We start from the raw sequence: 12,725 nt of genomic DNA on the forward strand, positions 1-12,725 counted from the left end.
GCAGCCAGAAGCCCTGTGTCTTTCCACTGCTCCCACTTCATGTCCATTTCCCCACAGTCAGACTTGCTCCAGGGTCTGAATGATGTGGGTTCAAACTGCCAGCTCTGGCAATTGCAGGACCTTTTATTCATTCCCCTCACACCCATTGCAGAATCCTGCTGAGGCCAGCAGCACACAGCGCTGGTCACAGCCCGCTCCCTGCCCCCAGCATTAGGAGACCACTGGAGCATTTAGTCCACTATGCAGCACAGCTCAGCTCTGCCACAGTCCTCAAACCCAGCTCTCCTTGAGCACCCTGGTACCAGGAGTCACCCTGCCTCCTTCTGCTGGTGTGTCCCTGCCGGCCGGCTGTGACCACCTCCTTTCCGTTCCGACCCAAGACCCACGCACACCCCTGGCTGTGGCTGTGGATCAGGTACCAATGCCAGACTCTGATTTAGAAGCATCTTCCAGGCGGCAGCCAATAACCACAGATCATCAGGGGAGGAGTCTCTGCCTGGAATCCCACAGGGAGCAAATAATTGTCCCATCCCAGGGCACTGAAAGCCCTAAGGACAGAGCCAAGCTGTCCCTGCCCCATCCCTCTGCACCTGGTGCATAGCCCCAGGACAGCAGATACTCAGCCCCTCTGTGTTTTGCTGTGAGATTTCATGGGTTCCTCCGTGGCTCTTCCACAGCTCATGCCCAGACACATGCTTCATGTCTCCATCCACTGCTCCCCCCCATTTTTCAATCCTCCTCCTGTTACTGGATTCCTCCAGCTGTCACCAGTGCAGCATGGACACCCCACACCAGTCTGTCTGAGGCCACAGTTGCTCCTGAACAGCTAAGAGGACTTTCCTTCTCCCCTGCCTGCTGTGTGGAAGTAGCTCCTAGCAGGAATGGCACACGAAGACGGCAGCAAACTGCTTGGAAGGCAGCAGAACCACTGCGGCCAGGGAGGTTTTGGAGCTGACTGAGCTCAGGAATGGTGTAGGTGGAGCTTACAGACTCAATAACCTCAAGGTCCCTTCCATACCTGCTCTCCCAAAACTCCTCCCTTGACACAAAGACAAGGCCAATGTGGACCTGCCAGAGAATTTTGACAGTCACATCTCCTTGCTCACAGACTCACAGTGATCCTGGTCAAATGGCACCTGGACTGGGTCCCTGTCTTGTGCTTGACCTGAGCGCCCAGAGCAGACCTCACAGAGAGCCAGGAAAGATGCAGTCACCACAGCTGGAGTCTCAGCACAGCACTCTGCCAGTTCTCACGCTGCCTTCTGAAGCCTTGGCAGGCCCCTGTCTGCAGACAAGGCACTGCCAGCCTGCACAGCAGCTCTGCTCACAACTCCCAGGCTCTGCTCATCCTCGCCACCCTGCTCTCGAGCAACTTCTCCCCAGCCCTTTGGGAGAAGAGCCTCTGCACCAAGCCTGGGAAGGAGGCAGCCCCAGATATAAGGTCCAGGGCAACAACCCTTGGCACCCTTCCTCGCCAACAGTGCTGCCCTAGTTGCACATGCATGTTGAATATGGGCAGTTGGAGGCTGTGCAAGGCAGTAGCATGCAGACCCTGCCAAGACGGGCATTGCAACTTCATTTCCTCAGTGCATCACTGTGCAGGGCTCACATGCCCAGAGCTGAGGGCTACCCTGCATCTCAGTGGCTTTCGCTCATGCCCTGGTGCTCCGGAGGTTGAGAGCTGCATGTTTGCAGGTGTCCAACCAAACTCCACATCCTGACTGCACATGTAACCATGGCAACTGCACATGCGAGTGGCAAAGCCTTGAGCTGGGCTAACTGCAAATGCAAATGAAGCGAACACATGCACGATGCTAAAAGTGTGACCTCTAAATGTCAGACTTTAACCATTTTGCAGACACCCGCACTGGTGGTGGCCCCATGCAGTGTGCAGAGCAGGAGATCTGCTCCAATGGGGACCTCTGGGCACCCAGCCCTGTGCTGAGGGTTGGCACAGGTGCTTTGGTGCAGAGCAGGGAGAAAAGACGGTACATGCCTTTCCCAGAGCCAAGAATGACCCATGCGTTGGCAACGTGCAGCTTCCTCTCTGGGGACACATTCACCCCTTACACCTGATTCCACAGAGCACCCCGGTTTCCAGAGGAAGGAGGTCCCACCAGGCTGATGTGAGGTACGGCCAGCGCAGGGGCTCAAGGGGAGCTGGGTCTGTCAGCCCTCCCACTGCACCTACACTTGTCCAGCTGTAGGGGCCCCTCCAGCGCCTTTGCCGTTGCCTGGGGCCAGGCCGGCAGCAGCATGGGATGAGGCACCTCAAAGGACAGAAGGAAAATCCCAGCGTCCAGAGTCACCTCCTCGAGGTCGGTCTGTGGCCTTGGAAAGGCACTGGGGGTGTCACCATTTGTTAGAATGCGGTCCAGAAAGATTCTGGCTGGCCAAAGGCCTCGTGTCTCTCACCACTTCTCCTCTCCCTTGCTGCCAACAACACCGTACACGGACAGGTGCTGTCGCTAACCATCACCCACCACCCTCATCCTGCTCTGTGTCTTCAAGCGTGATAGAGCCAAGCTCAGGTGAGCAGTGCTGACTCCAGCCACAGCACACGTTGGTGGAGCCACTAGCAACCCTGCTACCCTGCACCACGTGCCTGATCCACCACCCTGCTCAGGGATGAGCACAGCCAGCATGACAGAGCCCCAATTTGACACCGACCCTGCTCCACCCCGGCCCCCTGCCTGAGAGAGAGACACTTTTGCTCTGGAAACCCAATGACTAATGTCATTCCCTGTGCTATGCCAAATAAACTGTGCCAAGGGAATCTCCTGCCTGCCCTTGACCTGGGGATGCTCACACCAGCAGCCTCGCACCGGGCAGTGCCAGGCACATCCTTGCACCCCAAATAACCGATCCCACCTGCACCGGCGCCTCTAGCCCCCCCGATAGCCCCGGGGAGGATCCCAGTCCCTGGGGGCGGGAGCGTCCGAGCCGGGACAGCCCCTGCTCCCCGCTCCGTGCTGGGCTGAGCCGAGCGGAACCGGGCGGCCCCGGGCCGGGGATGCGGGCGGGGGCCGCGCAGCTGAGGCGGGCGCACAATCCCCCTTTCAGCGCGTCGCCATGGCAACCCGCCGGCTCGCCGCGGCCGCTCATCCGGCCCCGTTAACCCCCGCCGTTACCCGCAGCCGCGCTCGGCCCCACCCGTTAACCCCCGCCGCGCCCCGCCCCGATGCTTGGGCTCGAACGCCCTGCGCTACGACCGGGACTCGGACCGGGAACCGGGATCAGGAGTGGGACCAGCTCCCGGCCACCCCCGTCCCGGGAGCCCTATCACCGCCGCAGTGGCCAGCCCCAGCCCCGCGCCGTGGGGCCGCTCCGGTCTCACCCGACCCTCCTCCCCAGCAAGAGCCATCGCGGGCCGGGCCGGGCCGGGCCGGGCCGGGCCAGACCGGGCGGGGCGGGGCGGGGCGCACTCACCGTCGGGGGCGGCGGCGCGGCTTGGCCATGCCGGTGGCGGCAGCTCCGCGCCCCGCGCTCAGCTCAGTCCGGCCCGACCCCGCACCGGGAGCGCGCGGCGCGTGCACGGCGGGGGCGGGCGGGGGAGGGGCCGTACCGCAGCACCCCTTCCCTGCCGCCGCCGGCACCGCCGCCCGGTACCGGTACCGCACCGGTCGGGCATCGCACGGCCCTGCCGCTGCGCTGGCCAGGCCCGGTACCGCTCGCCCCGGGATCTGCACCACACCGGGTACTGCGCCAACGGGACGTCGCACCCGCCGAGCATCGCGCAGATCGGTACCGCGCCCATTGGGTACCGGCAGTGATCGCATCTGCACCCCCTGGGATCCCCCCGGGCCTGCCCAGCTACCGGCCCTGGGGGGCAGCGGTAACCCCCACCGTCCCGACCGGGACACCTGCACACCCTGGGACACCCTGCACCACCCCAACAAAAGAAACCATCTGTGAGGGTGTCCCCGTGCCACCCTGGGCATCCTTTTCTACCCTGGGCATCCTGCACCATTCTGGGCACCCAGAATCCTGCCCCACTGCACCCACTCCACCCTCTCTGCATAGATCTCCTCCAGCCCCTCACATGGTCCTGGGCTGTGCTGCCCTGGCACACGACACAGCAGCTGGAGCACCCCATGCCGTCCAGCACCAACATCCTTCCAGGGAGGACTCCACAGTATGGGATGCCCCACCCCAGCGTCAATCCTGGGGCCAGGGGCTACTGTGCCACTTGTCCACCTCATGCCGCTTGTCCACCCCATGCCATGCACCGGGCTGTGGACTCAGCAGCCACAGCCCCATATGCCCCAGCAGCAAGATCCACCACCTCTGTCATTCCCCTTTCCTGCTAGCATGCCCCTCCCCAGCACAGGGACACCTTCCTCTCCTGTACACAGGAGCTGCCTCTCCTCCAGCCTGTCTCTGCCCATGGTGGGGCTACCTCTCTGTTACAGTTCTGGTCTGATAGGATTACAGAAATCATTTAAAACAGGGCATGGATTTGGGTCCTGCTGGATGTGTCTGGTCTCTGCATCTCTCTGCCATAGCCAGGGCAGCATCAGCCACGATACCTGATTAAAGAGGAAGACAAGCAGACACCTCCATGCTTTCCGATCCAGGCGAGGAGACTGGGCTCTGCCTCCCTCCCACTGTCAGAGCTGCAACCCAGACCCTACCCAGGCTCCACAGAGCAGCTGCTGCTTCCCATTTAAGATGCTCGTGCAGCAACATGTGAAGGGCAGGCATTTATTTTGGCTCTGCCACAAGCCACCGGTACATGCACTGAGCTGGTGAACATGCAGCCACAGAGAGATCCCTGTACCTCAACACAGGTTGAGTTTCACCCGCCCTAGTGCCTTCCAGCCACTGCTGCAGAGCAGGTCAGAGCTTTCCTGCTCTGCTCCCTCTTCAAGGGGCTGATTGTTGGTGGTTGGCAGCCTGAATGACTTTGTTGCTGGCCTGTTATAGGCAGGTTGAGCTACGCATTGCCACCCTGCATGCCGTTGAGCAGACAACATGGTCCGGCACTCCCTGGGATGGATGCACAGCCCTGCCCCATGCCCAGCAGGGTTCATTGGCCCTGAAAAGCATCTTGAAGAGGCCCCTGCACTGGTGCTGGGCTGCCCTACAGCAGGCAGGGCTCCCTGTGTCCTGCTGCCCAGCAAAACCAGCCCAGGACAGGGTCATGGTACACGGCTGCAGTAGTGCCTCATGGCCTGCTCCCCACCATGGGCACCTCACAGGGAGGGTTGGGTGCTCACAGAGCTGCTCTACTCCTGGCTTCAGCTGCCAGAGTGGGCAGTGGTGGATTTTCTTGCTCATCACCAGCTCTGACAGTGCCTGACAAGCCACCTTTGGCCAGGACATGGTCCAAGGGAACCACATGTGACAGGTGGTCAGGTGGAGTGGGTGGGCACAACCTGCTCCTGCCCACCCATCACCCCATCGTGCAAACGTTGTGCAATCTCAGGCTTCTCCACACATGCTGGGTGTGCACTGTGCAACACTGCCTGCACACACTACCTGTGGATCCTGCCCAGGCACCCCTTGGTGCTGGCCCCAGGGAGCCCAGCACTAGACACACACTGCCCAGCCTGGACTGGTGGCCACAGCAGGGCAGCTGGATGCCTTACTCAATGGGCAGCGTGTAATAAAATCCATCTGGTCACCTTTGGCTCTGTCACAAGCAGCATTTAGCCATGACTCAGAGAAGGAGCAGAAGGGCGGGAAGCTGTCAGACCTGCTTAAAACCACCACAGCTCAGCGTTAACATATAGCACAGCAGCTGCAAGACATGTGGCCAGGCTGGGCAGAGTGCAGCTCCCCAAACATGCTCTGTACCATGACCAGGTCTTGCCCCAGTCCCCATGTCCCCACACAGCCTCCTGCACCTGCTAGAAGCCTCTGGGCAGCCAGAGGGTCATGTGGGGTCTTTGACACAGGCAACCCTGGGTCTGTCACCATCATGGAGCTCTGAAGTCCTGCTCATCCCACAAGCAGCTGGCATGGCTAGGAGGAGCCTTTTGCAGGAGGGAAGAGCAGAGGCAGCCTTATTGCTTGGCCATGCAATAAAGCAGGGTCACCTTGCAGCAGACACCTGGTCCCAGGGAGGGACAAGTCGTTCCCTTTTCTCCAGAATGGCAGGGCAGTCCCTGGGGCACTTTCACCAGATCACTGAGGTCCTGAAGTGCACAAAGCAGGAGGTCAGCACCTGACTCCATGCTCTCCTGCTGCAGCACCCCAGCCCTGCCACAGCTACCACGCAAGCAGCATTCCACTGCACCCCTGCCCAAAGCCGCCCGTGGCCATGGTGCCTTCTGCCACCCGCTCCGGCGCAGGCTGCTGCGAAGCCGCCCTCCTCCCACCTCCAGCACGGCAGCGATGCAAAAGGCAGCATCCAAGATGCCACCTGGCGCAGGCTCAGCTGCCTCCCAGTGCTGGCAGGGGAGGGGGCTGCTGGCCACGGCCGCACACACCAGGAATAGGGGCTTGTTCTGCACAGAGACTGGGCCCAGCTCCCCACGCTGCAGCTCCACTGGCCCCAGGACAGTCCCTGACCCCACCTCAGGCAGGATGGGAGGAGCACAGCCCTCCTGTCCCAGTCACAGGTCCCTCAGAACAGGGGCCAGCTGGCACAGCCATGGCTGTGAGCAGTGCTTCTACCTTCAAGTCACCCAAGCACTGGCTGGGGACAAGCAGAGCCCCTGGCACCAGCCTCCCCTGGGACATGGAGGGATGAGGGACCAGACAGGCTGCTCCCCAGCATGATCCTCATGAGAAGGGATGCACAGAGGAAGCAGCCCTGCACACACATCTGTCTGTTCTCATTAACAAAGGAGGTCATCTCCACCAGGTCTGGCCAGCAACACCTTCCAACTCACCTGCAACAACATGGCAGGAGTGGTGCAGTTTGGGGACAAGCAGGGAACAGTGTAGGGGTACTGCCAGGCAGCTCATACAGCTGTCCCCAAGAACAGCCACCCACTTGCTCACAGGAAAAGGCTCAGCTCATTTTTGGGGCAGAAGATGCTGACCCATCAGCCAGCACACAAGTCACTGCCCTGGGTCACCGGCATTCCTCACAGCAACCTGAGCACAGCTGAGGGCTCGAGCCCCAAAATCTCTCCTTCTTCGCTCCACAAGTTTGCCTTCTGGCTCTGGTCAGTCCTACAGAAGCGTTTGTTTGCTCTTAGACACAACCGCAGCTCTCCCGTGAATCCCTGCGAACCTCACCACATCCCACAGAGATGGGACAGAAGGAAGGACATTGGCCAAGAAAAGCTACCAGGGGGACCACAGGTCAAATGGTCCACAAATTGCTGAGGAAGAACCAAAGATAGAAGAAAGGCACTGGTGATGGTGGTTTCCAGGTTTCACAGACAGTAGGAATGGAGAGCACTAAGCTAAAGCAGCCTGCTACAGAGATGAGTCTCCATGCCAGCAGGCTGCATTAGCCAGGTCAAAAGTTGAAATGCAGAATGTTACTCATCCAGCAAAGGCACGGTGTCTGTCAGGAAGGAGCTAGCAGAGGAGCCCTGGTGCTTATCAGCAAACCCATGCTGCAATGAGAAGTGTTGTGAGTGCACTCAGGCTGCAGCTCCTCCTTGACTGCAGAGATACCAGCTGGAGCATCTCAGGAACTGCTGTGGCAGGGAAGCTGGGCTCATGAGGACTCAATTACCCTGCAATATAACTCCCTCTTTGCTTTGTACCTCTGTCCTGGTGGAACATGCCCCAGACTACTAGTAAAGCTCTTAATCAACATACAAATCCTGCAAAGCTTGTGCAAACCCTTGCGAGCATGTGAACACCAGCTTATGAGACAGACAGGGAAGAAGGGCTTTCTTTCCCAAACCAAACCGTTTAGCCATTCACAAAAGCTGAAAACACAGACATGAGTTCTACTGAGAAAGAGATAAAGACCACGTGCAGAGGTGCTGCTGGGCTGTACTGGGAGGAGGGTCGAGGAGGAAAGGCAGGCTCTGAATACACACTCCTTTTGCAAAGTAAGCTCTCTGTATTCATCCGAGAATGTCTGCAGTACGGGGTTCATCTGGTATAAATAAAGTACAAAATTTTACAATGTCTTAATTATTATTTTAACAAAAATACTAAAAACTGAGTAAAAACTGAAACCAAAGTGGGAAGGGAGACTAATAGCCACAAGGGATCTCCGTAAACGTTTGTAGAAATCAGATAGTAAAAACACTTTATCTGTACAATAAAACCATCCTCCTGGCATCTCCCTGCGAGACGGGCAGCAGCAGCACGGGGGCACAGACCCAGGGACAGAGGTTGGGGGCAGCCCCAGTTTGTGGGCCAGGCTGAAGAGGCTGTACGCAGTCCACAGTGATGTCTCCCCTCCTGGATCAGGCTGAAGTGCCCCAGATCAGTAGCGTCCAAAAGGGTTGTTGTTCTGCTGTGTCTGTGTATCTGTTAGGGTCAAGACAGAGTTAGGCAGTCACAAAGTCTGGTTCAAAAAAAGAGATCCCTCTCCCCACATAACCAGCCCAGTATGAGGAGTGTGTCGCTGCCAGTGAGAAGAAAAATATAACCTTTATGGCACTCCCTGCTCTGCTCATTTGTCTGAGCCTTTAGGCAGCAGCACAGTCAGGACCTCACATTCTTTGAGGAAGAAACAGATATGTGCCAGTCCCGATTCTGAAGCTTCTCCAGAGGAGATCTCTGGTGGAATTGTGCACCGTAACAAAGCCCTGAAAGGTGGCAGCAAGCTGGGAGGACGGGTTTATGGATAAATTATAGGGCTGATTTTCTTTCAAAATCAGAAATAAGATTGTGCAACACCTGCAGCCACACAAGCTGCTCAGACAGCTTGTGTCAAACACTCATTCTGAAGTACACACGGAAGGCAGAGTTAGTGAAGGTTTCAGAGACAACTATCCTGGCTCCCTGTCAGTATCTCAGTACAAATGAAGAACATGCCCAAAGGACTTCCAGATAGCACAAAAAGGGTAGGAAACATGGTAAAGTTACATTCAAGAACCTCATGAACTTCCAGACAGGTGGGATTGAAGTTTTGTGATGTACAGTGCTCACAGTATACTTGGGTACCATCCAATTAATAATAAAACTCTGCAGTTTTTCTCCTGAAGACCCATCAGCATGCTTGACCTTAAGTCAGACTAAGCAAAAGGGTATCAGTGTAGCCTGGCCACCCTGCTCTCATTCTCAACTCTACTGGACTATGCAACACCCAGGGACACCCCAGGGCCTAACACAGCCTGTCCTGGGCCCAAAGTATTCTTGTCCCCCTCCTACAGGCTGTTCTTGATTTATGTCCTGCTTTCCACTCCATCTCAGGCGCTACAAATAAGAACTCCAGATGGTTCCTAGTGGAACCCAATGAGGAAGCATGGAAGCTACATGGTGACACATGGCTGCCTTGGACCCACGCACCTGTTCCATATAAAACAGCCCCGTTTTCTGTACAGACAAGATACAAAAATATGGCTATTCTGCTATATTCAGATTCTTATATGAGGTCTTCCTATACTTGAATGTCCTGGCTGAATCCTTGCACAGACTCGTGGTTTGTGAATCAGGCTAGTGGCAAACTTAGCACATTAGAACTTTGGCAAGGTTTGGCAAGGATTTTTTTTTGTTACAAAGACTAAGAATTTTCCATCAGGGAACAAGTATAAGCAAAACTTCCAAGTCCCTACTCCACACGTTATTACATCTAGTACACTGTCACACTGAACGCACTGCAAAAAATACTGTGCAGTCCATTTCTGGGCATTTTTATGGCAGAAAAGCCAGTGAGGTGACAGTAAAACAGTGGGCCATTCAGAAGCGAACAGCACAGACACTGGGTTCTGTTTCTAGATCCCCCAGCCAGTAGTTCCATGGAGATTATAGGAACATGGTGCCAGGCTGAACACCAGTTGTGCCATTCCCATCTGTGATGGCAGCCATAGAAGCCCACAGGACACCGCAAACACAGCAGGTGTGCAGCAACACTTCCCAGAGTACCCTCCCTGCCTCCAAGAAGCCTTGCTCTGATCGCAACACAAGCACAGCATCTCAGGGTCAGCCATCAAGTGAGTATCCCAGGATTACAGCTTCCCTGTGTCCCTTTGAGGACATATGCAGCAAACACCTCTGAATGCTTTAAAGCTGCAGACTGGATCCTTTTTGGAAAGCTGCATGGCAGGCCTTAAAAAAGCTCAGCTCTCTCGTCCCTCTGCAGGCAGCAGAAGGAAGGCCTGGAAGGTTGCTCGCAAGCTGGCAAACACTGCCTGCCCTGCTGCTGTGCCCCCTTGGGCCAGAAGCTCCAAATCCTGATGCCACCTCCCTGCCAGCATAGTTTATGGCCTCACTCTGGCTTGGCCTTGCTTCTCTACACCAGGGTACCTGCAATAGAAAACAGGGGTGAGGAGACTAGGGACACGATCAAGAACACTAAGGCTTACTGGAAAGCTGCTGTTGAAGCTGTCGAACCAGAGCAGCTGTTTGCTGCTGCTGCTGTGTCTGCTGAAGGCCCTGGCGCTGGAACTGCAAAGAGAGAAACGTTATTATAACCACACCACCTGGCTGGCAAACTCAGCATTCGCACAAGCCCTGGGAAGCACAGGGTGGGAGAAGGAGGGGATGCAGGTGGAACACCGTTCGGTTTGTGCTGGATTATCACATCCCTCTGCCTCCAAGAAAACACTCACAATGGGCTGCTGGGGGGGAAGAGCCTGCATCCCCAGCCCCGGTGGCTGGCCCTGCGCCTGTGGCTGAGGCACTGTGGAGACCTGGGGCTGCTGCTGGGGCTGCGGCTGTGGCGGTTGCGGCGGCTGTGGCTGCTGCTGCTGTTGTTGTTGCTGCTGCTGCTGTTGCTGCTGTTGCTGCTGCTGTTGCTGCTGTGAAAAGAGAAGGGAGCATCTGTGAACTGTCTGGGCAATGCACACAGCAACAGGGCACAGGAAGGGCTGGCGGAGGAATGATGTTCCATGCAATAACATACTCTACTACATCATTTTCCTTACAGGTATCAAAATCACCCAGATTTCACCAGGACCCTTCCCCAGGTTGAGAAATGGCAAGAAATACAGTGACAGTAAGTTTGTCTGCAAGATGAGGTATCAACAGATGGCAGGAGGAGAACTAGAAGTCTACTGGTCAGCTGGGGAATGACTGGGAGCAAACAAGATACACGATAGAAAACAACTAAGAGCTACCTCAAGAAGTTGTCTGGTTCATCTCTTGCCTCCTCATTAAGATCAGCAATACAAACTTCACTATTTGCCTGACCTGTTCTCAAAATGTTTCCACAGGTAGCAACAGAGCTCCTAAAACCTCCCTACGTCATCCACTCCAGGTCAGAGTCACTCGACTATTGGAGTTTTCCCTAATCTCTACCCTGAATCTCATACATTATGATTTAAGGCCATTTCTTGTCCTACAGCCAAGGGACAAGAACAGATATGTTTTTTTGGCTTTTTTTGAAGACAAGAAATTTGGAGACTTATCTCACCTCTTGTCTCTGCCTCTCTATCTCAACACCCAGCTATTTCAGCCTTTCCTTCTCAGTCACATTCCCCAGCTCTTTGATCTGTCTTGCTGCCATTCTCTGCTACTCATGCCAGCTGGTGTTGCACTTCAGTAAAAGGATGCAGATAAAACTGGGTGCAGTGCTCCAACCTAGATGTTGACAGAACTAGTCATGTTGAAAATATTCAGCATGTTGAATCTGGAGTCAGAATATACCCAGAAATATCATGTTTTTTTCATTTCTCCTAATTTTCAGACATTTCTCCCATGTGCCAACGTAGTTTTGAACTCTCTAGATCAACAGAAAAATTTCTAGCAGAAATAGAAAACTACTAATGCTACAATAAAAAAACCAAACAACACAGTGATGTTAGCTAGAGTTCCGATCACTGACTCAAAAGGGTAAGGTTCAAACCTTGAACAAACTCAGAAAACAGACAAAAGTACAATCAGGAGAAGGGTCAGAATCTTATGAGAGTAGGTTAGATAAACCTGACCTGTGGAAGCTGCAAGTGCTCCCTAAGAATATGTTGGGTAAACACCAGAGAGAAAGAGCCAGTAAACAACAGGACACAGTGGACAATAGTAACTGGATACAAGACCCAGTCACAAACACGCTGAGGCTGGGATCAAGGATTCAACCCAAAGGGAATGAGTTTCTAGAACAGCCTCCAAACTTCCATCTCAAACCAGTTTGGCCACTTAGGTTCTTGAAATGGACAGTATGACCTGGGTACACAAGAAAGCAGAAGACTGACTAAAGGAGCCAGGATACCCCTCTTGATTTCATGTTCTACCTTCTTCGACAGCTGACTACCAACCCACACAAGACAAACCAAAAGGTCAACCCTCGTTTCCACAAGCCACTGCAACCCAACAGTCAAATGAAGCACCAGGAGTCTGTTCTGCATCTGGAACACCTCTGCTAATGCAGCACGAGTGACAGCAACAGGGGAGATTTGGGGCACTCCACTTTTTTTTAAAGCAACCAAGAAAGGTCAGCTAAAAGCTGAAGGTACATAGGAAGTTACTGAGGTAGGAGAAGTGCTAGCAATTTGTCTAAGGCATGTTCTTTTTCTGAGTGATGGAGAATGCTAAAAGAAACCAAGTGAATAGTCAGGGGTTGCTTCTCATCAAAAGGACTAAAAGCTGCTGACCATGCTACAGGCAGTCTCTTGTCCACTGCAAGACAGCAATTCTCAAATATTGCTGACTGCAGCTCTCTGCAGGAACTGCTGTCTCGCTCAGGCCCCTCAGAACACAAAGCC

At 55.1% G+C, this 12,725-nt stretch overlaps 2 protein-coding genes across 6 annotated transcripts in view; both read right to left on the minus strand.

The window, feature by feature from the left end:
- The window catches only part of NLGN3 (neuroligin 3), a 39,850-nt gene extending 36,325 nt beyond the window's left edge, over nucleotides 1-3,525 (minus strand). For 3 of the 4 annotated variants that reach the window (XM_065846195.2, XM_065846194.2, XM_065846193.2), the window contains exon 1: nucleotides 3,430-3,525. The gene's annotated coding sequence lies outside the window, so the exon portion shown is untranslated. The remainder of the gene's footprint in view (nucleotides 1-3,429) is intronic. The other variant, XM_071813523.1, reaches the window with a different exon arrangement.
- Nucleotides 3,526-7,952: 4,427 nt separating this feature from the next.
- Nucleotides 7,953-12,725, minus strand: part of MED12 (mediator complex subunit 12) — a 37,023-nt gene continuing 32,250 nt past the window's right edge. The window contains exons 42-44 of one of the 2 annotated variants that reach the window (XM_065846414.2): nucleotides 10,638-10,823; nucleotides 10,392-10,473; nucleotides 7,953-8,391 (exon numbers count right to left, since the gene is read on the minus strand). In XM_065846414.2, coding sequence (XP_065702486.1) covers nucleotides 8,348-8,391; nucleotides 10,392-10,473; nucleotides 10,638-10,823 — 312 coding nt within the window. In that variant the 3' untranslated portion in view covers nucleotides 7,953-8,347. Of the gene's footprint in view, nucleotides 8,392-10,391; nucleotides 10,474-10,637; nucleotides 10,827-12,725 lie in introns of both variants that reach the window. The other variant, XM_065846413.2, reaches the window with a different exon arrangement.

This window comes from Patagioenas fasciata, chromosome 11, assembly GCF_037038585.1.
Source record: "Patagioenas fasciata isolate bPatFas1 chromosome 11, bPatFas1.hap1, whole genome shotgun sequence".
In the NCBI taxonomy this organism is placed as follows: Eukaryota; Metazoa; Chordata; class Aves; order Columbiformes; family Columbidae; genus Patagioenas; species Patagioenas fasciata.